A 26510-nucleotide genomic window follows, 5' to 3' on the forward strand; every position below is an offset into this window, starting at 1 on the left:
CCTTATTGCATAGTTTTATATAGAGCTATGTGATACCCGCTCATTAACTAGCGGCCACACATAAGTAAGAGATTCTTTTATTCTTTTTTTTTATTTTTGTATGGACCTTCATCCTTCTAGCTACTAAAGTCTTTGTCAGTTCAATCTTATTAACCTCATTTTAAAACAGCTCTTGGCTTCACTATTTCATCATTATTTTCATTTCATTTCAATTCATTTCTTTTTCTTTTAATGTTTTAACTTTTAGACTTATATTGTTCTTATACAATATAGCCACTTTGCTTTAAAGTAGATTCTCAGATTTCATCAATGCCACCTCTCTCGACATGCATGTTTCAAAGAGAAATCTTCTTCAGGGTCGAGGGGAACCGGAGAAACATAAGTCAAATTTCATTCATTCAATATCTCTTACTGTCCACACACTTCAAAATATAATAATACACATCAGTTGATCCCAGAGGTAATAAAAAAAAACAACTGTTGATACATCTCATCAAGGGCATTCTTCTTATCCAAAACATACATTAAAGCAATTACCAAGATTACATTGGAAACAGACCCCATTTTGTAAAAACTGCAACCTACATTATAAAAATTCATGTTGTAAAAATGCATTGCCTACCAATTGAGGGAGCTGCAATCCGTTGTAAACATGGCCGCGGTTTGGAATTAACAAACTTTTATCTCAGCTGGTCTCCTCACGTTCTTACATTTGACATGCCTGCGTCATCCACAGAGCTTTCACTGACCTCCCAGCACACACAGCGAGAGGAGCTAAACCAGTTTTTGCATTCGTATCCTAGCATCCCAATGTGAAAAATCCAATCACGGGCTGCTCTTCTGACTGCCAGCTAATAACGGAGCTTTCCACACTTCTACAAAGTGGCTCAAATTATAGAGAGCCATTCAACTTCTTCATTGAGCCTTTCTGGCTCCAGCGATTTGAGTCTGAATATCCATTTATGTTCTTTTATTGCTAATGCTTTTTTAAAATTACCTCCCTCCCACCCAATAGTTACTGAATCAATAATTCTCCATCTGATGTCAGACCAGTTATGGCCCATCAATTGCCAGTGTTTAACCAGTGGAGCCATGTCTCGGTCAGTCCATACCCTTGATTTGTGTTCATTAAGGCAGACTTTTACAGACTGGATAGTTCGCCCAACATATATTTTGTCACAAGGGCATTGTATGAGATAAATCACATATGTAGTATCACAGGTAGTTGTGGCATGTGTATAGTATGTCCTCCCTGTGTTCGAGTGTCTCCAGCAATCACCCGTCATAGTTAACATACACCACTGACACCTTCCATATGTGCTGTGGATGCCCCTAGTGTTGGTCGTGGAAGTGTGATCATCATTTTTCACCATCTCACCAATATTTCTTGTACGTTTGTATGAAAATAGAGATATTGCTGGAAACTCAGATAATGCCATTTTTGCCACATTCCACATGCTAATGCCGTCGTTAGCTGGCAGTCAGAAGAGCAGCCCGTGATTGGATTTTTCACATTGGGATGCTAGGATACGAACGCAAAAACTGGTTTAGCTCCTTCCACTGTGTGTGAGAGCCTGGGAGGTTGCTAGTTAATGAGTGGGTATCACATAGCTCTATATAAAACTATGCAACAAGGTGTCAGGATCATTAGTTAGTGCTGGTTATGTGTGGATCAACTATTGAACACTAATTTTGTGACTGTAGTAAGTTGTGTGACAGGTTTCATCAGGTGTAAATCATAGTGGCTACAGTTAGGCTAAGCATGAAACTAAAAAAGAGTTGAGCACCTCAGTGCTGCTTTTTTATGGAATCGAAGTTTGAGTGCCATTTATAGAATTCCCTCCTTTGGGAGTAGTTTAGTGCTATTTACCATGCTCATGTACACAATTAACAAAATTGTGCCTACTTATATACAAACAAATGAACCACTCTGAAATCCTAGTGCCTGCCTTCATGAGATATATATGTATGCGTGTTTGGCTCTTCTGCATGCCTTCATAGATTTCTAGCAGCACATATATGCACAGACTTATACCAGCCTCAGGGCAGCTGCAACTTTCTAGAAGAGGCTAAGTTAGCAGCTCCCAACTCCCCTTCACACACGGACGATCCTCAGTTGGCCATACATTGCAAACCTGGTATGAATCCAAGGAGTCCATCACACCTATTTTTAAGCAAAATCAATGTGTTTTGAGGCAAATAGAGGCTTTTATTTTCAAAGTAAGAAATCCAAGAAGGTTGCCATGGCAGCGATTTTTGGAAGCTACACTGAAGTCCAAAAACTAGCGATTTTGGGATTTTAGAGGTGGGGGAACCTGACACTATCCCTAGCCTTTCCCCCGCCCCCCCTAAAATGATTTTAACCCTCCCCCCTAGATTTTGTTTTTCAGGCAGTCAATCTGTTACTCACCATACCATGCTGAGTGCTGGGAGTTGCAAACAGCTTACAGGGAGAACCTCTGCCTCAACAAGCCTGGAATCCAGACTGCTTACATCTTTGGACTGCCTCTCTGGCCCAACAAACCAGCTGGAGACCTCAACCCCTACTGGACCTTGCACCCACAAACAGGTGTGGGGGGGAAGTAGTCGTTCCCAATCCTGGAAAAACTACCACAGAGCCACTAAGCCTGTGCTCAAGCCCACTGCGAATGAATCTGGGGCAAGCCTTGCTACCAAGGGATCGGTCCCTGAGCCCCTGAACTTTTATTGCAGGCTGTCCAAGTGGGTGCACTGCAAATCAGTCTGCCCCTTGGAAGCAGATCTTTGACCTCAGAGCCACAGATATTCCAAGACTGGGATCCTCTACAACACCAAAAAGCCTCACAAATGGTTAGCAAAAAAAAAAAAAATCCCTGAATTTAATTGAAAAATAAACATGAGCAGAAAAGACAGGCTATTACCATCTCACTTGTAGAGAGACAACTGAGGAATAGGAGGACAGCCCAGAGGAATGAGAGGCAGAGCAAAAGAATGCTAATGAGGATCTTTATAAGAATTTTTGCAAGAAGGGGTTGATTACCCAAAGGGTTGAGGAATAAAGTGTCTATTGCACTAGAAGCAGTAGTAACCTTAGGTAATGTGACCTCGTTTCATTATACTTTAATAATAGCAAGAGTCATTTTTTTCCTTCCCTGCATCTCTGTATTTCCTGTTAACTGTTCATTTCTCAGCTTTGTCTACCGTATATTGGTTAATTCATCCCATGTCGTTCACTTACCATTCAGACAGTTTTCTCCCGTGTATCCCCAATAGCAGGTGCAGACTCCCGGCTCACTGCACCAGCCATTGTTACAGCTTTGGTTGCAGATTGCTATGGATAAAAAAAAGAAAGAAAGAGGTTAAGACTTTCTGGATCAAAGATGGCACCCAAGTGCCTCAAACTTTGTCATCTTCCCCTGAATTCTATATAGGTCACCCAAAGTTTTGAAGGCCAAGGGTAGATGCATCTGCAAATCAATCAGTTAACGAGGTTTAATGAGGTGTGAATGATCATAACTGACATTAATTGGCATGGATTTGGAGTTTCACATGCATCTGCCCCAAGTGCAAGACTGTAACATCCATGCCTCCATTTTACAGTATGCAATTCCAAAGGGCAGTCCTAGAAGTTAGGGTCAGTGTTATAGAATGCTGTGAGTTGTGCACCCAACTGCCATAAATTGGGCACCAACATTTACACCAGGTTTTAATAGATGGTATATATCCCAAAGTGCTGATAGAATTGAAAAATGAACTTGCAGAGCTATTGTTAGTAATTTGCATTACATTACATTAGTGATTTCTATTCTGCCATTACCTTGCGGTTCAAAACGGATTACATAAGAATTGTCATGGTATTACAAAATATGTAAGACGGATTACATAAGGATAGTCGTGAAATTAGGAGATACAAAGGGGTAATTTGAACATTTTAGATTTACTAAGGAGTAGATAGTATTGTAGATGAAGCTTGGGACGGAACTGGTTGTGTTAAATAGGTTTTATGTATTTTTTGAAGAGTAGGATTTTTGTTTCTTTTTTGAAGGTTTTGTAATCTGTGGTCGAAGACAGCAGGTTGGTGAGTTGTCTGTCTAGTTTTGCTGCTCTGGTGGCCAGTAGGTTGCCATATAGTTTTCTTTGTTTGACATTTTTGGTTGGCGGGTGTGTGAATAGTGTATGGGTTCTCCTGTGTCTGGTTGAGGTGGATTGAGTTAGTCGGTTATTCCAGTAGGTTGGGCTGTTTCCGTTTATAGCTTTAAATAGAAGGCAATAGAATTTGAAGTGTACTCTTGCTTGTATTGGGAGCTAGTGTGAGTCATGGTATGCCTCTGTGATGTGGTCGTATTTTTTCAGCGAATAGATGAGCCTTAGGGCTGTGTTTTGTATTGTTTGTAGTTGTTTAATCATGGTCGCTGGGCAGGGGAGGTATAGTATATTGCTGTAGTCCAGGTGTGCCCAATACGTCGATCGCGATCAACAGGTCGCTCGCTCAGGCGACCCCAGTCGATCGCAGAGCGGGTTCCCTTCTTCCCTTCTCTTTTTTCCCCTCCTGACTGGCCCGCTCCTGAATTCTGCTGCTGCCGCCGCTGCTCAACATTTAAAAAAAAAAAAAAACGGCTTGGAGAACTTATGCTCTGGGGGCTAACGAGTGCTTGTACCGGCTTCCCTTCTCTTCTCTCTGAAACCGGAAGTTATGTCGGGGGGGGGGGGGGGGAAAGAAGGGAAGCCGGCACACACATGTTAGAGCCCCGTTCACGGGCTAAAGCGGGAGACAGGTCAGTGAAGCTTGCGATTTGCTCTTCTTGCTGCCAGGTCCTGCCTACTTTCTGTTTCCTCAAAGGCAGGACCCGGCAGCATTTCTCCCAATAGGTCGATCTTGGGTCGATCAGCCTTCCTCTCCCTGACGTCAATTCTGCCGTCGGAGAGGAAGTTCTGGCCAGCGGAACTTCCTCTCCGACGGCAGAATTGACGTCGGGGAGAGGAATGCTGGTGGGCCCGAAGCAGAGAGATGGCAGTGGGCGGCTTTGGGGGCCTGTTATCCGATGGCAGCGGCAGTGGCAGTGGCTTGGGGGAGGGCAGGGAGACAGAAGGAAAGAAGAGAAACAGAAAAAAAGAAAGGGGGCATGAAGAGAGAAAGAAAGAGAGGGCAGGGAGAGAGGAAGAAAACATTGGGGAGGGGAATGAGGTCAGGAGGAAAGGAAGCATACAGGCTAAAAGAAGGGAAGAAAGATTGGATGCACAGTCAGAAGAAGAAAGTGCAACCAGAGACTCATGAAATCACCAGACAAGGTAGGAAAAATGATTTTATTTTAAATTTAGTGATCAAAATGTATCTGAATTTATATCTGCTGTCTATATTTTACACTATGGTCCCCTTTTACTAAACTGCAATAGAGGTTTTTAGCGCAGGGAGCCTATGAGCGTCAAGAGCAACGCTGGGCATTCAGCGCAGCTCCCTGCGCTAAAAACTGCTATTGTGGTTTAGTAAAAAGGGAGGGGGTGGGTATTTGTCTATTTTTGTATGGTTGTTAGTGAGGTGACAGTGCATAGAGTCAACTGCTTTGACCTCTTTGAAAAACCCTGGAATAGGAATGATGATTAACATTTTCTATGCGTACAGTGTGCTTTGTGTTTTTTTTTTATTTTATTGTTGGTAGATCATTTTGACTTGGTCATTTTAAAAGTAGCTCGCAAGCCCAAAAAGTGTGGGCACCCCTGCTGTAGTCTATTAGGCCAAGGATTAGAGATTGTACCAGTAATTGAAATTGTTTCCTGTCGAAGAATTTTCGAATTTGTCTTAGGTTTCTCATAGTTGTGAATGATGTTTTTATTATTTTGTTGATTTCACTGCACAACAAAGTTTTTGCTTCCTGAACACTGCTGGGTGTTTCTTATAGAATTTTGGGTGCTGATCATGAATATTACATCAAAAATTACCCATCACGTACCATTTCAGAGAAATCTTCAATTTTGTCGTGATTTTTTCTTATATTTGGATGCAAACAATTTTTTCTCCCATAAGTGTCTTATCAACAACGGTTTGTGCCGCCTGGGTATGTCCATGCATAAAATCTAGCCAGGTTGGAAGCTGTTTTATGGAAGATGACATCCTGGGCATGTCTGGGCAGGTCTGAACGAGCTTGCGCTGTCTCACCATGCTATAATGGTGGCTTCCATACACCGATCCTGCTCATTTGGTTAATATAGATAGTCCGTGTGTGTATATAGTATCAGTATAGTAAAGTATAGTAGTATAGTAGCTGTAGCAATATAACAGTAAGTAAGCTTGATGCTATAGACGTTTTGGTGTCGGGCAATATGTCTCGTCGGTGTCGTAACAGCCGCGACACATTCTGCTATATCTGTGGGGAATATACACTTACGCCTCAGAGACGTTCGATGACTGCCCTTGTAAAGAAAGCCTATCATCTGTATTTTGGCTGCAAAATAGGTGATCAAGACAAGCAATGGGCGCCTCACATTTGCTGTGCGACATGTGCTGTTAGTCTGAGAGCCTGGCTCAGAGGTACTCGAAAGACGATGCCATTTGCTGTTCCGATGATATGGCGAGAACAGAAAGACCATGTGACGGACTGTTATTTCTGTTTGACTAATGTGTCTGGTTTCTCTGCCAAAAACAAGAAGTCAATTGAATATCCTAATCTGCCTTCAGCAATGAGACCCATGCCACATGATGACAGTCTTCCAGTTCCGAAACCACCAGAGGATTGGACCTTAGACGAACCAGATGAAGAAACTGCAGTGCAGGGTTCTAACAGTGACATTGACCCGGATTTTGAACCATCCTCATCAGGCGATCCACATCTGATAACACAGTCCGAATTGAACGATTTGGTCAGAGATTTGGGTCTGTCAAAAGCAAAAGCTGAGCTGCTAGGTTCGAGACTGCAGGAATGGTGTTTGCTATCACCAGGTACGAAAATTTCTGTGTTTCGAGACCGGCATCATGATATAACCAAATTTTTTGCACAAGTCGACAGTCTCTGTTTCTGTTGTGACATTGAAGGATTGTTCTCGGTCTTTGGTTGTGATCACAACCCGGAAGAGTGGCGTCTTTTCATTGATTCGTCAATGTTAAGCCTGAAAGCTGTTCTGTTGCACAATGGCAACGTTTATCCTTCAGTACCTGTTGGCTATGCAGCACATATGAAAGAAACATATGAGAATATGGAAATGTTACTAAAGTATGTCCAGTATACCAGGTATAACTGGAATATCTGTGGAGACCTCAAAGTCGTTGCTCTGTTACTAGGACTGCAGCTTGGCTATACAAAGTACTGCTGTTTCATCTGCGAATGGGACAGCCGAGACAGAGAGTCGCACTATTCTAGAAAGAACTGGCCACTCCGTAAAAAGTTAGTTCCAGGACAGAAAAATGTAGCACATGAATCGCTTGTTGACCCGACAAAGATATTTTTGCCTCCTCTTCACATTAAACTGGGACTCATGAAGAATTTTGTGAAAGCAATGAACAAGGAAGGGGAAGGTTTTCGTTATTTAAGACAGATGTTCCCAAGAATAACTGATGCCAAGATCAAAGAGGGTATTTTTGTTGGCCCCCAGATCAGACATGTTATGAGTGACAAGCGATTTGAAGATCTGTTAGTTGGGCCGGAAAAAATTGGCTGGAAAGCCTTGAAAGACGTTGTTGACAATTTTCTGGGCAATTACAGAGCCCCAAACTACATTCAGCTGGTAGACAAACTTCTCAAAGCATACAAGAGAATGAAGTGCAATATGTCACTCAAGATTCATTTCCTCCATTCACACTTGGACTTCTTCCCCGCAAATCTCGGTGCTGTGAGTGACGAGCACGGTGAAAGGTTTCATCAAGACATAGCTACGATGGAGAAACGATACCAGGGCAATTGGAATCCGTCAATGCTTGCCGACTATTGTTGGATGCTACAACGTGATGCACCAGACACTGAATATAAAAGAAACTCGGGAGCAAAACACTTTTAATTCTGTTTCATTTAGTCGCTTGTGCGAAACGTAAACTTGACTATATATTTTATTGTCAGTAAACATAAAAATGTCTATTTCTCATAGTTCTTACGTGATGCAGTAAAACCAAAACCATATTTGAGCATACCAAGTTGGTACCTGTCATAATCACCAAAAACTTTTCAGGAATCAAGACTTAACCAAAAAATTGTTGTGCAGTGTTGTGGTTGCATGGTATAGCTTCTGTCAATCAGTACTCCAAGAAGTTTTAGCATGGGTTGAATGGGGTATGAGATTGAGTTTATTATTAGGTTTGTTAAGGTTGGGATTTTGCTGTTTTCTAGGAGGATGAAGTGTTTTGTCAGAGTTAAGTTTTAGTTTGTGTTCTGTCATCCATGTTGCTACTATTTCAATTGTTCTGTGAATTATGCCTATCATGGTGGGCGCTGGATGGTCGAAGGGGAGGAGAATGGTGATGTCATCTGCATAGCTGTAGGAGGTTAGGCCATGTATGTCTAGGCAGAGCTGAGGGAAGCAATGCATAGGTTGAAGAGTGTGGGAGACAGAGGTGATCCTTGGGGGACTCCGCAGGGGTTGGACCATGGTTCTGATTTTTCTTTGTTTGTTTTAACCCTGTAAGTTCTGGATTGTAGAAAGCCTTTAAATCATGATAGTACCTTGCCTGAGATTCCTATGTAGTCTGTTGTTTGTAGGAGAATGTCATGGTCTACCAGGTCAAAGGCTGCGGAGAGGTCTAGTTGTATGATCAGTATTTTCTTGCCTGTTCTGAGGTGTTTTCTAGCTGTGTCCAAGAGTGTTCCTAGTAGGGTCTCAGTGCTGTAGTTGGTTCTGAAACCAGACTGTGTGGGGTGGAGTATGTTGTGGTTTTCTAGGTAAAAGGTTAGGGCTTTAGCTACGAGACCTTCCATTAGCTTGACGTATAGTGGAATTGAGGCTATGGGTCTGTAATTGGATGGTTGGTCCGTTGCTCCTTTGGGGTCTTTTAGTATTGCAGTGATGATTTCGCTGAGGTCTTGTGGGAAAATGCCACCTGTGAGTACAGTTTGTATCCATTGTAGGAGCAGGGAGTGAAATAGTGTACTGGAGGTTTTCAATAGGTATGGAGGGCAATGGTTAAGGTCACAGGTTGCGTGGCTGTATTTATTATATAGTTTGTTAAATTCTGACCATTGTATGGGTGAGAAGTGGAACCAGGTTCTGTCTGCTGCAACTGATTCTTTCTCTGTGGGGGAATTTGAGATCTCTGAACATGGCTCTGATATTTGCGATCTTGTTTTTGAAGAATGTGGCTAAGAGGGTGGCTGAAGGAGGGGGGTGTTGCTATTGGTTAGATAGGGTGTGGTGTCTGTGAGATCTTTTAGTAATTGGAATAGCTTTTTTGTGTATTGGGGTTCTTCTCCTATTTGCTTTGTGTAGTATGTCTGTTTTTTTTCTTTCAGTTTTTGTTTGTATTTTTGGTTTAGTATTCTTCATGCTGTTTTTGTGGATTCTTGGCTGCTTTTTCTCCATTTTTTTTCTAGATGTCTGCATTGCCTTTTGAGTAGGAGTAGTTTGTTGTCGAACCATTTGTCTGATTTTCTATGGATTCTGGTTTTGGGTTGCTCTGGGGCTAACTCATCCAGGGTTGCTGTACTTAGATGTACTAAGGATCCAAAAATTCACAAAGGAGAAATTAGGTTCTTACCTGCTAATTTTCTTTCTGTTAGCCTGTAGACAGGTATAGTTCCTTTACAGATGGGTATTATACCTCACTGCTACCAGCAGGTGGAGACTGAGATCAAACTTTTATATCAGTACAGCTTTCCCTCTACTAATCCAGTCCGCTGAATAGCCAAGCAGAACCTAGGAAAATTCTTAATTTAAAACAGTAAAATACACTCCAAACATGAGTGTAAAAACAACAAACATCATTAAACAACTGTTGGAATATGTATAGAACTGAAAAATAAAACATCCCCACAGCTCACCAGCTAAGCTAGCTGAGCCATCGCCACTGTTCTTAATTCTCCCTGGCCCTAGAAAAATTCTAGAACCCACAGAAAAATTCAAAGTCTGCACGTGAGCAAAAACCCGCAACCACCGCACAAAGAAAGATAGGGTGGGGAACTATACCGGTCTACAGGCTAACAGAAAGAAAATTAGCAGGTAAGAACCTAATTTCTCCTTCTGTATTGCCTGGTAGACCGGTATAGTTCCTTTACGGATGGGATGTACCAAAGCAGTACTCATTAAGGTGGGATCCCCGAAGGGCCAACACCAGAACACGCTCACAGAACACCGCGACCCGATGCGCCTGAACATCTAACCATTAGTGTCTGACAAAAGAACGCAAGGAAGACCAAACTGAAACTTTACAAATGTCCACTGGAGGCACTAGCGAAGACTCAGCCCAACACTGCCTGATCCCTATTGGAATGAGCCTTGAGAAATTCTGGAACAGGCTTCTTTTTCAAAAGATAAGTCAGGGGTAGGGAACTCTGGTCCTCGAGAGTCGTATTCCAGTTGGGTTTTCAGGATTTCCCCAATGAATATGCATGAGATCTATTTGCATGCACTGCTTTCAATGCATATTCATTGGGGAAATCTTGAAAACCAGACTGGAATATGGCTCTCGAGGACCGGATTTCCCTACCCCTACCCCTGAGATAAATGGAAGCAATAGTCTCCTTGATCCAGTGCGCAATAATAGCCTTAGAAGCGCCAGCCCCATGATGAGGTCCCGCTAGCAGGACAAAGAGATGATCTGATTTCTGGATCTCCTAGGTCCTCTGCATATAAGAGCGAAGAACCCGACAAACATCTAACTTGCGCAACTGCTTCTGCTCAGAAGATCCTGCCTGACTACCCAACACCAGGAGTACCACTGCCTGATTGACATGAAAAGGAGAAATTACCTTTGGCAGAAAGGAAGGAACAGGCCTCAAGACATCCCGCTCCCTAGAAAACTCCAAGAAAGCCCAGAAACACGTCTAGCTGAAGTAATAGCCACCAAGAAGACCACTTTAAGAGTAAGGTCCTTCAAAGAGCAGTCGCCCAATGCGCATCAGAACTGACAGAACCAGATTCAGATCATAAGATAATAATAATAACTTTATTCTTCTATACCGCCATAGTCGAAAGACTTCTAGGCGGTTCACATTCGAAGAAGGCTGGACAATCAGCGAATTACAGGAAGCAAGAAGTGAGGGTTGCATAAGACATCGAGGTAGAGAGAGGGGGAAAATATCATTAAGAGTGGAGAGTTTTCTGTTTAGGAGATGAATTTGTCAAACAGAATGGTTTTGATTGATTTTCGGAATGCGCCGTAGGTCAGACTGGCTCTATTTATATAGTTATCCATCCAGGACTGCTGTCTGCCTGCTTGGAACATGAAGGTCCTGTCCAAAAAGGATTTGTATTTGCAGCCTGTGATCAGAGGAAGATGGAACAGAGGGCCGCACAGGAGGCTTGAACAACTTGGCCGCCCGCATGAAGTGAATCACCTCATGAATGGCAGTCAAACGCTGTCCTTTCAACAACCTACGAAAGGCTTACAAGACCGCAAGCTGAACCCAGAGAGAAGACCAAGCCAACCCCCTATCCAGGCCATTCTGCAAGAACTCTAAGATGTTAGGTAGGGTAGCACAAAAAAAGACCAACCACACCACCCACATCACACCACCCCTCAAACAGACGCCAAACCCTCACATAAGCCCAAAAATAAAACTACTCGGAGTAACTATAGACAAAGACTTAACCTTCCACGACCAGATAAGCTCCGTAGTAAAAATTTGCTTTTACAAACTTAGGCTCATCCGCTCTATAACTTCAATCCTTGAAACTAACTCCCTATATAATGGACTCCCACAAAAAGAATTACATCGTCTGCAGCTCATACAAAATACAACAATCAAACTTATTCATAAAGTAAGGAAATATGATCATGTTACTCCTCTCCTGAAAGAAGCCCATTGGTTACCCATCACTCATCGTATCACTTATAAAATCTTAATGCTGGTCTTCAAAATCAAATTCTCACGTCTTCCATCTTTTCTTGAGAAACTTATCATCCCTCTCTGTCCTTCTCGGACCCTAAGATCAGCAGATCAAAACTTGCTGGCTGTTCCTTCCATCAGAGAATTCTACTACACCAGGAAAATTAACTTCTCTGTAGTTGCTCCAACCTTATGGAACGCCATGCCATCTCAACGTCAAGAAAATCTTCTCGTTAAGTTCAAGATCAAACTAAAAACATTCCTATTTCAAGATGCATATCATAACCTCTAAATACCTCCTTCCCAAAACCAGTTAAATCATCCCAACCGCTTTTACGAAGCGATCCTATCCCTGATGTCTTATCCCTCCTCCTCCCTTTCTTATAAATTTTGTGACCCTTCCTTCCCCTTATTACCCTCAAATTCATGTAAGTTTTTTGTTTATCGTCTTTTAATGTCAACTCCTCCCTCATATATATATATATTATTTTACCTTTTATTTCATTTTTTTTTAGCATTGTAAACCAGCCAGATACATGTTGATGGTCGGTATATTAAATACAATAAAACTTGAAAACTTGAAACTTGATCACTTTATCTGAATACCCCTTCTTACCTAGGCAACCCCTTTCAAGAGACAAGCTGTAAGACAGAATAAAACATTGGAATGAGGCCCTGAGTAAGAAGGTTGTCCAAGAGAGGCAGAGGAAGAGGATCTGCCACCAGATGCCTCACCAGATCCACGTACCATGGACATTGAGGCCAATCCAGAGCCACCAGAACCACGAGACCCAAATGGCGAATGATGCGGAGAAGAACTCTGCCCACTAATGGCCATGGAGGGAACACATACAACAGCCCCTCCGTTGCCCATGGTTGAACCAGAGCATCCAGACCCTTGGCCTGACCATCTCTGCAACGACTGAAGAAGCGGGGCGTTTTGGCGTTGACACTCATGGCCATCAGGTCCATCAGGGCTGACCCCAAGACTGCACTATCAACTGAAAGGCCACAGGGCTTAGACACCACTCTCCGGGATCTAGCACGTGATGACTGAGGAACACCGCCTGAACATTCTCCACTCCGGCTATGTTTCTATGTTTCTATGAGATGTCCTGAAGGTAGGTCTCTGCCCAGACCATGGTGCCTCCCTGACGACTGACATAAGCCACTGCCATGGCATTGTCCGACAGAACTCCGACTGACTTGCCTGACAAGAAGGAGCAGAAGGCTAACAGTGCCAGACAGACGGCACTGGTCTACAACACATTGATTGGCCAGGATGCCTCCTCTGTGAATCAGGTACCCTGAGCTGAGTGACCTAGATACTGAGCTCCCCAACTGAGGAGACTGGCATTCGTGAGAAGCGCCGTCCACTGTGGTTGATCCAGACTCGTCCTCTGAACCAAATGAGAGGTCTGGAGCCACCAACAAAGACTGCAGCACCCCAAGCCTCACAGAGGAACAGGGAGATACAAACTGTGCCTCTGGGACGACCACCTCCGGAGCAGAGCATACTGAAGAGGATGCATGAGGGCCCGCGCCCACCTCACTATGTCTAGGGAAGCTGCCATTGACCCCAAGACTTGAAGGAAATCCTGTGCCCAAGGACACCGGGACGCCATAAGAAGGCAAATCTGAGATTGCAATTTGCTTACCCGAGCTCTGGAAGGAAGACCTTCCCCAAGGAGGTGTCGAACAGAACCCCAAGGAACTCCAGACCAACCGATTCTTGGAAAGATTGACCACCCATCCCAGGGACTGGAGAAACTCAACCACCCGAGCCGTAACCCGGGTGCTCTCCTGCAACAACTTCATCCAAATTAACCAGTCATCCAGGTAGGGATGCACCAGAATGCCCTCTGACTGCAATGCTGCCGCGACGACCACCATCACCTTGGTGAATGACCGGGGAGCCGTGGCCAGGCCAAAGGGAAGCGCACAGAACTGATAGTGCTGACCCAGGAACGCAAAGCGAAGGAAGCGCTGATGGGATGCCCGAATGGGAACATGCAAGTAAGCCTCCATCAGATCGAGAGAAGTCAGGAACTCCCCTGGCTGAACCACCAGAATGACAGACCGCAGAGTTTCCATGTGAAAAGAGGGAATTCTGAGAGCCCTGTTGACTCCTTTTAAATCTAGGATGGGCCGAAAGGTTCCCTCCTTCTTGGGCACCACAAAGTAAATTATCCAGATCCCCAGTCGGAAATGACGTTTATCCCTCTCTCCGGCGTTGCCTAGCGATGGTATCCAAGAGTTATCAGAGAGCAAAGCTACGAGAAGCTCCTCCTTGCCACACAAGCCCTAGCATTTCATTCTATTACCCACTGGAAGATGATGGAAATGTATCCAGTTGAGTGTGTATACAACCTGCTAGTGCAAGAGGAGGAGAGATCCATTTAACCCCCTAGGTAAGAGTGGGCAGGAGCAGCCCGGGTTGGAGTCTCTCGCAGGCAGAGGAGCTTTGAACCAAAACTGAGAAATGCTCTTTTGTTTGCGCTTCCTCGTTTGCCGTTAACTTTAAATATCTTTTAATTCCTGGGCTAAAGTGTAAGAATCTTGAAAATACAGTACTTTTATCATCCCTTTGCCTTTTTTCTTTGGACTAATGCTTCTTCTTAGTAATAATTTGGTAAAGGATGATTTTCACAGCGTGGAACAGAAAGTGTTTTATGACCCAAAGATATCTCACATTCCACTCTTCCGGCGACTTGTGGGTCTGCATATGTCATTTTGCAATTAACACCTGTGTGGAGCACCAATAAGGGCACCATAATAACGTCCTAGTTTAGTTTGAATCATAATGGTTTTAAGTGGATAAGATGAGCTTTACAAAAATAAAAATCAGATCAAGAAAGATTTTGTTTTATCTGACTAAAGTAGCATGTGATTATAATGTTAGCCCACTTGGATATATTAAAGTTCAATGAAATTTATACTTTCAAGGACAATAGGCCTGTTTGTAGCAGGCATGAACTAGGACCTAGAAGAGAGAGGAAAAGTCTTTTTTATTTATTTTGTTTACATCACAGAGCCGGTGTGAGGTTGGAGAGGTTGTAACCCTATACCTCTACTAAGACTAAGGGGTCTTTTTATTAAGGTGCACATTTAGCGTGAGCTAAATCAGTTAGTGTACCTTAATATAAGGACCCCCCAAGTATCTTAATAAAGAATTTGGCCTGCAACTTAGCCTATGTTTTAGATTTCGGCCACTTATGTGATTGAGTTTGACACCCTTGCTCTAGAGTGTTATTGTGGTTATAATAATGTTCAGCTGAAATAGTGGTCAGCGACCCGCTGCCACTCTCTTTTGTTGTTATTTTTTTACATCTCTCATGATTTGTAAATTAAAGAAAAAAAAAAAAGGTAAATCAGAATTGTAGTATGTTTTTCTAACTCAGAAAAATAGAGGAAGTTATGTCATTATTTTACATTTCTCACTATTTGTAAGCAGTATGAGTAATCAAGAGCGGAAGCGGAAAATCTAGAGCGGCTTTAAAGCTGGAAAAATATATTGCATAGGACAATCTTCTTAGGTAAGAATATGAGAATAATTTAGATGTTGTGATTGAGATCCTAACCAGACACTTAGATGTTAAATTACTTTTGTTCTGGTATATTAGCTTTTAAATAGATTAATAGGTTGTGCTACCCTGACCACAACTCACCATCATCACAAAATTTTCCTCTGTAACCTGTAAGACAAGAGCAATTCCCCGAAGACAGGCATTTTCCTCCATTACTACAGCGAGATGCACAAGACCCTAAAATTAAAACAAAATTTGGTGTTAGAAACCTGATCACACTTTCCTTGGTGTCAGAGAATTATTTGGTTCGCTTCAAAGCTTTCATATTCATCTCTAAAACACTAACTGAGGTCTCCCATGCATTTCATTGTATTTAATGCTCTTTCTTCCTGTCATTCCCGGTAAACCATTTCTTGAGCTTTTTCAACTTCATTGCATAATATTTATAAAATTAATTTTACATTGAATGTGCTATTCATGAAAGCTGCTTGGGTAAATATTCAACCAGCAACAGTCAGCATTTTATTTTGGGCTACTAGCAGCATTATGCCGAGATATTCAGTGCTGGGCCATATCCAGCTGGCTATTATCTATCTGGTTAAATGCAATTTTCCAAAAAGGGAGCCCAAGAGAGCCTCAACGACGAGACAATCAAGGTACAACAAAGGAGTCGTGAGGATGAGATGTTAATAATTCAGCCACAGGTGTAAAGTTCAAATGCAATATTCAGCACTATTTGGAAACTTAGTCAGTGCAGGACTGAATATTGGTCCTTAACTGGGTTAAGTGCCAACCCTGCTCCTTGGACCACTGGCCTGGATCACCAGCTATGAGTTTGGCAGTTAGTAGTGATATTAGCCATGAGAGTGTGATGTAGTGGTTAAAGCTACAGCCCCAGCACCCTGATCAAAACCCACTTCTCCCTGTGACCCTGGGCAAGTCACTTAATCTTCCACTGCACCAAGCACATTAGATAGAGAAAATGCTTGAAGTACTTGTATGTAAAACTTTTTGAGTTGTTAAATCACTATGAATATCGACCCCTTAGAGCCAATATTCAATAAAACTGACATCCTAAATTTAGGGCCCCAAATTAAACCCCCTTTCACCAAGCTGTGTTAGGCTTTAATATCACCGGCCTTGGTAGTAATAACTCCGACGCTCCTAGAATTCCTATAAGCATTAGAGCTGATACCGCCACAGCCGGTGATAAAAAGCCTATCGTGGCTTCGTAAAAGGGAGGGGCCGGGGGGGGGGGGGGTAAGTGCCTATATTTGTCAGAGAGCTTCATAGATGGTGCTAGAACAGTGTCCCTTAAACTTTTCGGCGCCGCAGCACACTAAACCCAGTGCTGCAGCCGGAAAGCATCAGGAAGTGTGCGGATATCGATGCGATGGCATCATGTGCACCAGTGATGACATCACATTGACGTCTGCGCATACGCAAAGACCCTCCTGCCGCAACCCTGAACCTGTCACTTTTCTGGTGGGGGATTCTTGAGGAGAGGAGGAGAGACACTAGCGAGGAGAGTTGTCGGTGCTGGCTGACTGCCTACAGGATGTGCCTCTTGCTGCATGAGGCATGACCCGTAAGCAGTCAACTGGAGCCAGCGCCTCTCCTCCTTGATGGCGTCTCGCGGCACATAGTTTGCGATACACTGTGCTAGAATACCAGATAATGTACACTAGCAGAAATAGCCTGCAAAGCTCCATGTTTTGCAAGTGACTGCCTAGGCCGGGCTTTCAGTTATTCTTAACCCTGATGCGATTTGAACTCAAAAGCATGTCTTTTTATGAACAAGTAAAGCACATTCAGGGAATTGGCATCAGAAATACCTGATGAATCATCATGATCATTCAGGGATCGCCGAAAGACCAAGATCTTTCTGTGAATTGAAGGGGAAAAAACAGATATTTAAAAAGTTATATATCAATTGTTTTACGAGAAGAATTGAGTTCTGTGTTTATGTCTGAGTATGACATAACATCTGCATCCTAAGTGAACTCCATTAATATAGAAAAGACTGAACAAGCAAACACACTCAAAAAGAAAGTCATCCCAGATCCCTGAAGTAGTAAAAGGAGTCACCCTATAACCCATAAGCACAATGAAAAAAGTGAGCTTTTAATTTAGTTTTGTCTTAAAAGACCGTTCTACCCAAAGGAAGCTGATTCCATAACATCTGAGCCAACAACAACAACAACAACAAAAAACCAGATCAGATGAGCCTCAGAGGAAGATGGAATCACAAGGGCAGCCTGACTGCCCGAACGTAAAACCCTGAAACTCCACAGGCAACCAGTGAAAACTGAGGATAACAGAGTCACATGATCCCACTACTAATTTGGATTTACATGTGCATCTGACTCAGGACCAGACCTCCCTGTCTGTCCTATTTCATACAGAGGTGCAGTTCTCCTCACCTACCTCTATCTCCAAACAGGTCTGAACCTGTTCCACTGTCGGTAGAGGGGGCTCACTCTCTCCCACTCCCAGAGTGCTTATATGACCTCTGCTTGATCAGCAGAGGCAGGGGAGTAGCTACGGGCAGGCCTTGTCCGTCCAATCTTGGCTCAGGCCTGCCTAGTCTCTCTCACAGCGCAAGCATGTGGTGGCACCAGAACCAAGTTACAGCCCTGGTCCCGCTCGCAGCAGCGCTGCATGCCTCCTCTGAGGAAGAGCAAGTCACCATCCACTGCAGCCCCTGCTCTGGAGATTTGGGGGGCGGGCAGGGTTCGATGGTGCGCTCACACAATTGCACTCCTCCAGGGTAGGTCTACCCACTTTGGGCTCAGGCCCCCCCAAAATGGCTGTCTAGCTATGCTACTGAGCATGGTGCTCTCTGTCTTTTCTCAGCCCCCAGTCTGGGATAACCTCCTTCTCCTCTTGGGTCCTAGCGGGAGTTTGGGCTCCCAAAGACCTGGTGCTCAGTGATGCAGAGAGCTTTATTTCGTCCCACCTCCACCCCCATGATAGACACTGTCATGAGATTTATTCTCATAACATCCACAAGCAGTCTCCTAACTCTACCTGCTTCAATCACCATAGTTACCACCAGGACATGTCCTTTTTAGAGCATGCACAGATGAGATGCAATGACATCACACACATGCATGTGACATCATCATGTTACATCCTCACATGTTCAGAGGCCCTCCAGACACAACCTGGACTCAGGGAAGAAGAGACTAGGTTTGAGTAGGGGCAGGGCTGGAGGCAGAATGGGACGGGGCCACATGGCCTCTTTTTTGCACAAACAAATCTGGTATCCCTACCTCTAAGTCTGTAGATCTGCAGCAGCTAACTCCATTCGGTAAAGCAGGCCTGCACAGCTCAAAAATGATCTGGGGCCGAAACGAAGTCAGAAAATGTAGTGAGGGCCGCAGGTAGTGGCCATGGCTCGAGGCACCCGGAAGTGCGTAGATGTTGCTATAATGACATCACATGCATGCCTGATATCATCACATTGACATCCACACAGGCACAGAGGCCTTCCAGATGGGCCCTGAGATGCAAGTAGGGGGTGCCAGCAGGGAAGAGAGCAGGAGAGGAGAGGCACTGGCGGCGGTTGATTGCCTACAGCAATGTTTCTCAACTACTTCAAGCTAAGTACCCTCATCCACAGACCTCCCAAGCTCTGCCCCAGATCCTGCCCCTTTTACTAATTGCAATGCAATTTTTTCCTTTCATTTTTCATATACATAAAGCAGATATAAATTCTCAAAACTAACACATTTCGATCACTAAACTGAAAATAAAACCATTTTTCCTACCAAAAAGGGAATTACGAAGGGATGAGACTCATGGTGGGGAAGAAGATTGAGGATAAGCACTGTAAAAGCGCTAGAGAAAGCTTGGTACCTTTTTAAGGACACAGTCACCGAGGTGCAAAATCTATATATACCGCGTATCAAAAAAGGATCCAAGAGGAAAAAGAACAAAGAACCGGCGTGGCTCACTGTAGAGGTGAAGGAAGCGATCAGAGACATGAAAAGGTCAAAAACAGACAAAAACTGGAATAAGCACAACCAACTACTCCTTCCAACTATTCGGAAAGCATCTGAAAACTAGGCTATTTGCAAAAGTGTAATGCTTTCTTTCCTCTATACTTAATCTCTAACCCCCACTATGGTGTTCCTTCTTTATATTAAGCTCCTGTAAACCATGCCGAGCTCTATAATTATGGAGAAGATTTGGAATATAAACTTAAGGTTTAGTTTAGTTTAGGTGCCATAAGGCGGTAAAAGGGGCCAAAAGAGACTACGAGGAAAAAATAGCCAAGGAGGCAAAAAACTTTGCCGTTCTTTCGATATATTAAGGGGAAACGACCTGCGAAGGAAGCGGTAGGACCATTGGATGACCATGGAGTGCTAAATGAAGATAAAGAAATCGCCGACAAACTGAACACATTTTTTGCATCTGTATTTACCGAAAAAGATATATGCAACATACCGGAACCCATCAGGCTATATGCTGGAAACGAAGACGGGAAACTGATAGGGTTGACGGTCAGTCTAGAAGAGGTATGTAGGCAGATTAATAGGCTTAAGAGCGATAAATTTCCGGGACTGGATGGCATCCATCTGAGGGGCAAGGAACTGAAAGGGACTATAGCTAAACTGCTTCAACTGATAGCCAATCTGTCGATCAAATCGGGAAAGATTCTGGACGACTGGAAGGTGGCGAATGTTACGCCGATCTTCAAAAAATGTTTGAGGGGAGATCATAGTAACATAGTAGATGAAGGCAGATAAAGACCCGAATGGTCCATCCAGTCTGCCCAACCTGTTTCAATTTAAATTTTTTTAATTTTTTCTTCTTAGCTATTTCTGAGCAAGAATCCAAAGCTCTACCCAGTACTGTGCTTGGGTTCCTACTGCTGAAATCTCCGTTAAAACCTACTCCAGCCCATCTACACCCTCCCAGCCATTGAAGCCCTCCCCAGCCCATCCTCCACCAAATGGCCATATACAGACACAGACTGTGCAAGATCCGGGAAACTACAGACCGGTGAGTCTGACCTCGGTACCGGGAAAGATGGTAGAGGCGCTGATAAAGAACCTCATCATTGATCACCTTAACGGACACGGTTTAATGAGGACCAGCCAGCATGGTTTTAGCAAAGACAGATCTTTCCTGACAAATTTGCTGCACTTCTTCGAGGGAGTAAACAGGCGGATAGACAAGAGCAACCCAATCGACATTGTATATCTGGATTTTCAGAAGGCGTTCGACAAGGTTCCACATGAATGACTACTTCAAAAAATCGTAAGCCATGGAATCGAGAGTGATATACTCATGTGGATTAAAAACTGGCTGGAGCATAGGAAACAGAGAGTGGGGTTAAAGGACAATACTCGGACTGAAAGAGCATTACCAGTGGGGTGCCGCAGAGCTCGGTGCTTGGACCCGTGCTCTTCAACAACTTTATAAACGATCTGGACATTGGTACGACGAGTGAGGTGATTAAATTTGCGGACGATACAAAGTTATTCAGAGTAGTGAAGACACAGGGGGATTGCGAAGATCTACAAAGTGACATAATCAAGCTCGAGAAATAGGCATCGACATGGCAAATGAGGTTCAACGTGGATAAGTGCAAAATGATGCGTCGGTAACAAAAATCTCATGCACGAATACAGGATGTCCGGGATGGTACTTGGAGAGACCTCCCAGGAAAGAGACTTGGGAGTTCTGATCAACAAGTCGATGAGGCAGTCTGCACAATGCGCTGCGGCGGCAAAAAGGGCAAACAGAATACTAGGAATGATAAAGAAAGGGATCATGAACAGATTGGAGAAGGTTATCATGCCACTGTACCAGGCCATGGTGCCCCCTCACCTGGAGTACTGTGTCCAGCACTGGTCGCCATACATGAAGAAGGACATGGTATTACTCGAAAGGGTCCAGAGAAGAGCGAATAAAATGGTTAAGGGGCTGGAGGAGTTGCTGTACAGTGAGAGATTGGAGAAACTGGGCTTCTTCTCCCTTGAAAAGAGGAGACTGAGAGGGGACATGATCGAAACATTCAAGATACTGAAGGGAATTAGTAGATAAAGACAGACTGTTCACACTCTCCAAGGTAGGGAGAACAAGAGGGCACTCTCTAAAGATGAAAGGGGATAGATTCCATACAAATGTAAGGAAGTTCTTCTTCACTCAGAGAGTGGTGAAGAGCTGGAACACTCTTCCAGAGTCTGTTGTAGAGGAAAACACCCTCCAGGGTTTCAAGACTAAGCTGGACAAGTTCCTACTAAATTGGGATGTACGCAGGTGAGGTTGGACTCATTTAGAGCACTGGTCTTTGACCTTGGGGCCACCAAATGAGTGGATTGGTGGGCAGGATGGACTACTGGTCTGACCCGGCAGCGGCAATACTTATGTTGTCTGGTGATTTAATTAGTTTCTGATTGGACTTTCTTCTGACTGTGCATCCAACATTTCTTTCACAATCCAGCCCCATCCCCCTTGGGTCCAGGTCTCTCTCTTTTCCCTCTGCTTACACCCTCCCCAGATCCAGTGTTGGTTAACCTTTGTACCTACTACCACCTTTGTTCCAGGTCTCCCTCTTCTGTTATGATCTTGCATCTCTCTGTTCTTCTTCAGGGTCTCTCCCCCTCTGTCTGCACCTCTCATAGTCTAGCATCTGCCTCCTGTCTTTCTCCCTTGGTCCAGGCTTCTCTCTCTCTCTTTCTTCTGCTTACACACCCCCCCTCCAGCATTTGTTCTCCTTTCTTCTAGGTCTTTCTCTGCTTTTCTCTTTCCTTCCTTCCTCCCTGGTCCAGAATCTTTCCACCTCTCTGCAGTCTTTTTCTCTCTCTTCCCTCTATACATCCCCAAGTCCAACATCTGGCCACTCCTCTATTCTGCCTCCCCTTTGTTTCAGGTTTTCCCCTCTCTCTCTTCCTTCTGATAATATTTTGAGTCCTCCTACCTTTGATCCAGGTTTTTCTGTCTCTCTCACTCTTTGTCTTCCTCCTCCCCATGGCCTGGCATAGCTCTCTCTCCTCGGTTCAGGGTGTTTCCCTTCTCTACCTCCTCTAGTCCAGCATCTGCCCTGTCTTCAAGTCTATTTTCCCACCCCTCCTCAAGGTCCTTTTCTGTCTCTCTATCCCCCCCCCCCATTGTCCAGATCCAGCGTCCCGCTGGGGTTCTAGAGACGGGCAGGGTCTTACCTCTGCTGCTTCCCACACCCAGCAAGAGAAGTCATCTTCCGCGGCCCACCGCTAAGCTAATTACAGCAGCTTGCAGAGCGAACCTAGTTTCCTCTCTTTGCGAGGAGCTCTGGGCACGTCTGGAGGGCCTGGATCGTGTGCTGATGTGTGAGACATCATTCACTCAGGCTCAGAGGCCATCCAGATGTGGATGGAGCCTGTAGGGGCTTTACACAACCCAGTGTAAGAAAGGACTTTCGGACTAAGTTGTTAACATCATTGTGACAGAGGGTATGAAACCCCACTTCCCCTGCTTGACACTGCTTCTCAGACTCAGAATAAACCTAAAGAAAACCTGGCACTTCCCCTCCTGGCTTAGTTGTCTCACAACCAAAGCAGCACTGAGAAAGAGTTTCCCTCAGAGAAAAAAAGTAGAAAACTAGAGCCAGAAAGAGAGGTGCTTGAGCCTGAGGGAATGGATATGGTTGTCCCCTCTCTCTTGCTTCTTTTATTTTTCACTTTTTTTTGTAGGGTGGGTGGTTGGTGGGGAGTTTTGGATTGCTAATACGAATTGTTCAAACAGATTACTGCACTGCTCTAGTCTGCTGCTTGTTTTGCTCTGTTTGATCAATAAAAGATATTTGAAATAAACGGTGCTACCGACAGTCACTGCCTTAGAAACTGCTGCTGATTGCATGTCAATTACACAATGGTGCTGTTTATAGAACAGATAGACACCAGAAATGTAGGCCAGAATTTTCAAGGAGGGAGGCGATTTACGACACCTAATGCCACTTCCAGCATTAGCCATGTCTACAGTGGCATTAGGCATCACAAAGCTCCTAGAAGAGGCGCAATGCAGGCACCGTTTTTAAGGTGCCTGCATTGCGCCTCTTCTAGGAGCTTTGTGATGCCTAATGCCACTGTAGACATGGCTAATGCTGGAAGTGGCATTAGGTGTCGTAAATCGCCTCCCTACATTTTTGGTTTTAAGTTGCTTTTAATTTCTTTTAAATGGCATTTTCAACTTAAGTTAGGCACCTAACTTAAGGCACCATTTATAGAATATGGGCCTAAGTGCTTATGCACTAATTTCTATTACTGGTTGCATGCTAACGGAACATTAGAATATGGCCATTAATTCTGAAAATAGAAAACTGGCTATTTTTCTGCTTCAGCAAAAGCGGCTATAGTGCATGGGAAAGACATACACAAGTGTACACTAAAGCCTCTTTTTATCATGGCTTAATAAAAGGACCCCTCAGTGAAATGGGAAGGAATAAATATTACAGGTAGTTGACAATGAAGGATCATGGTATCATAACTCAGTAGAGGCTGACTGTGATCAGGATACACTACTAGTAATTATTTCATACACCCAAATAAACAGGAAGAACTGCTGGACCAAACAAAAAATATGAAAAGAGCTACCTAAGGTTCTAAGAAAGAAGGACAAACAGATAAAATAACACTATGAGAAAGAGTGTATCAAGGAAAAGAGGAAGTTCAAATGCAAAATATTAGAAAACAAGACAAACAGGCAAAGAGAGACACTTGGGAAAAGCACACTCACAGAGAAAGAAAGTAAAACAGAAACATAATGGAAGAAGAAAGGGAAAAATGAAAAACAGCAAAAGAAATATACGAGGAAAAATTCAGAATAAGAGAAAATAGAGAGGTAAACGTATGAAGCAGTAGTCAGAGGTTCATTACCCATTGTGGCTTAGTGGCCAGCTTGGAGTTGGGGCCCTGTTGAAAATAAGAGGTAGAAAATCAGACACATTTAGGCTTGGCTAATGAGATCTTCTGTCTTGTGAACATAAGAGCTCATTTCACTTTTGCATTTTAGTTTCTCTCCTCCCAGCCTCCCTCTCCCCTCTCCCATTTTTTAGCGCCGGCCAGTGCACTGAATGCCCTGCACTGCTCTGATGCTATGAGTGTCAGAGCAGCGCAGAGCATTCAGCATGCCGGCCGGCGCTAAAAGCTGCTTGCGTGGTTTTCTAAAAGGGGGGAGGAGTCTATTTTTTAGAGCAGACTGCAATGGGATGATTTATCGTGGCCTTTTCATCAAGGCCGCAATGAAACGGCCGTGATAAATCATCCTCACCACGATGGCCAAGATGAACTACAATGAATCATGCCTCTCCTTCTCCCCTACTGGTGCCTCTTCTCTTCATGCCGCCTCTCCTCATCCCCTCCCCCCTGTCAGTGCCTCTTCTCCTCTCTGCCCCCCCCCCCCCCACGCATACCTCTTGAAAGGTTCACCAGCATGAGCAGCATCTTCCACCCCCTGCTTAGCCAGCCTTGGCTCCCTTCTAAAGTCACTTCCTAGTCACAGGACAAGAACATGATGTCAGAGGGGAGCTGAGATCGGCCAACATTTCAAGAGGTATGCAGGTTGGTGAGGGGGTGCTCCTAATTTGGGGGGTGGGGGATAAGGGAGGCGCTCTTATTTTGGGGGGTGTTGGGGACATAGAAGTCAGGTGCTGCCTTGACGATTCATCATGGCTGATTCCAACAGTCGTGCTGAATTAGCTGGGATGAATCATCCTAGACCCGACTCTCCTTTGCCCAGTTTGAAGCCGATGTTCCATTTACTAAATAAATGTAAGTACATTTTATGGAACTCTTTTCAGGTGAAGCCCCATTAACAAATATACAAATTGTACCCAGATTCTGAGTTAACAAATTGTTGCAATGTAATATCACACTTGTCAGCCATTCTTCCTCCAGCATAGCAAAACTTACTTATGAAAGTTTGCTACATTAACCCGTTTACATTCTTAGCAAATTTTCAGAAAGTTGGACTCTCTCCCTTCTGCTGTGACCTTAGACTCAGGAGAATCTTTGAAAATTGAGTTTTCCTTGCTAATATTGGGTGTCATTGATTCTTCACTTACATTTAAGGATCAACTAAATTTGCTAGTTAAAAAGTGTTTTTTTCAGCCTGTGTTCTGAGAAGAATGAGAACATTTGTTTATCAGTAACATTTCTCTGTATTGGTTCAATCAAACATTTTGTCAAGGTTGGATTATTGTAACTCAATGTACTTGGGTCTTTCAAAGGCTAGTCTGCAGAGACTTCAACTAATACAGAATACTGCAGCTAAGCTTAGCTTATTTTATGGTAAGAGTAAATTCAATCATGTATCCAACCCCTCTGCTCAAGGAATTACATTGGCTTCCAGTATATCTTAGAATTCAATTCAAGTGCATTTGTATTGCATTTAAGATCTTATTTGGCATTTTCACTACTTTGATTCCTTTAGACTGGAACATGCATAGATCTCATCTTGCCAGAAGTTCTCAAAAAATTAAAACTTACATTTCCTTCCCTTAGTGGTAAAAAAAGAACTTTCAGGAGATTTAGTCATTCTTTCACTTTTAAACTAACAGAATTATGGAATGCTTTACCGCTTGCTCTAAGAAGTTTAGGTCCCTTCGCTTTATTCCGGAAAGCCCTGAAAACCTCTGTTATGTTTATGTATTACATTACTGTTAACCAAGTCGAGCTCCTTCTGGTTGATGACCCAGTCTATAAAATTAAGTTTTAGACGGTATACAGTAAAGTGGGAATACAGTGTGGATACCGCAGGTATCGATGCAAGAGAAGAAAGCAGGGAGGTTACAGTATAGGTTTAGTGGGGGAGGGGAAAGGTGACTGAGCAGATATGGGAGGAGAAAATAGGAGGAGGAGTGAGTAGGGATAGTAGGTGGGCTGGTTTCTTAGGGTCCGATAAACTTGTCAAATAGATGGGTCTAACGGGATTTTCTGAAGGATTCGTATGACAGGGAGTTCAGGAGGAGTGAACTTATGGCAGGGGTGCCCAAAAGGTTTGATTGCAATCTACCAGTAGATCACAAAGGCAACTCGAGTCGATCGCGGAG

The 26510-nt window shown here is 43.8% G+C and overlaps 1 protein-coding gene across 7 annotated transcripts in view; it reads right to left on the bottom strand.

The window, feature by feature from the left end:
- The window catches only part of LOC117347945 (neurogenic locus notch homolog protein 1-like), a 284187-nt gene that overhangs the window by 252396 nt on the left and 5281 nt on the right, over positions 1-26510 (bottom strand). For all 7 annotated transcript variants that reach the window (XM_033919452.1, XM_033919449.1, XM_033919455.1 and 4 more), the window contains exons 2-5: positions 24337-24372; positions 17305-17354; positions 15611-15706; positions 3218-3310 (exon numbers count right to left, since the gene is read on the bottom strand). In XM_033919452.1, the coding sequence (XP_033775343.1) occupies positions 3218-3310; positions 15611-15706; positions 17305-17354; positions 24337-24372 (275 nt within the window). The remainder of the gene's footprint in view (positions 1-3217; positions 3311-15610; positions 15707-17304; positions 17355-24336; positions 24373-26510) is intronic.

Source organism: Geotrypetes seraphini, chromosome 14 (assembly GCF_902459505.1).
Source record: "Geotrypetes seraphini chromosome 14, aGeoSer1.1, whole genome shotgun sequence".
NCBI classification, from domain to species: domain Eukaryota; kingdom Metazoa; phylum Chordata; class Amphibia; order Gymnophiona; family Dermophiidae; genus Geotrypetes; species Geotrypetes seraphini.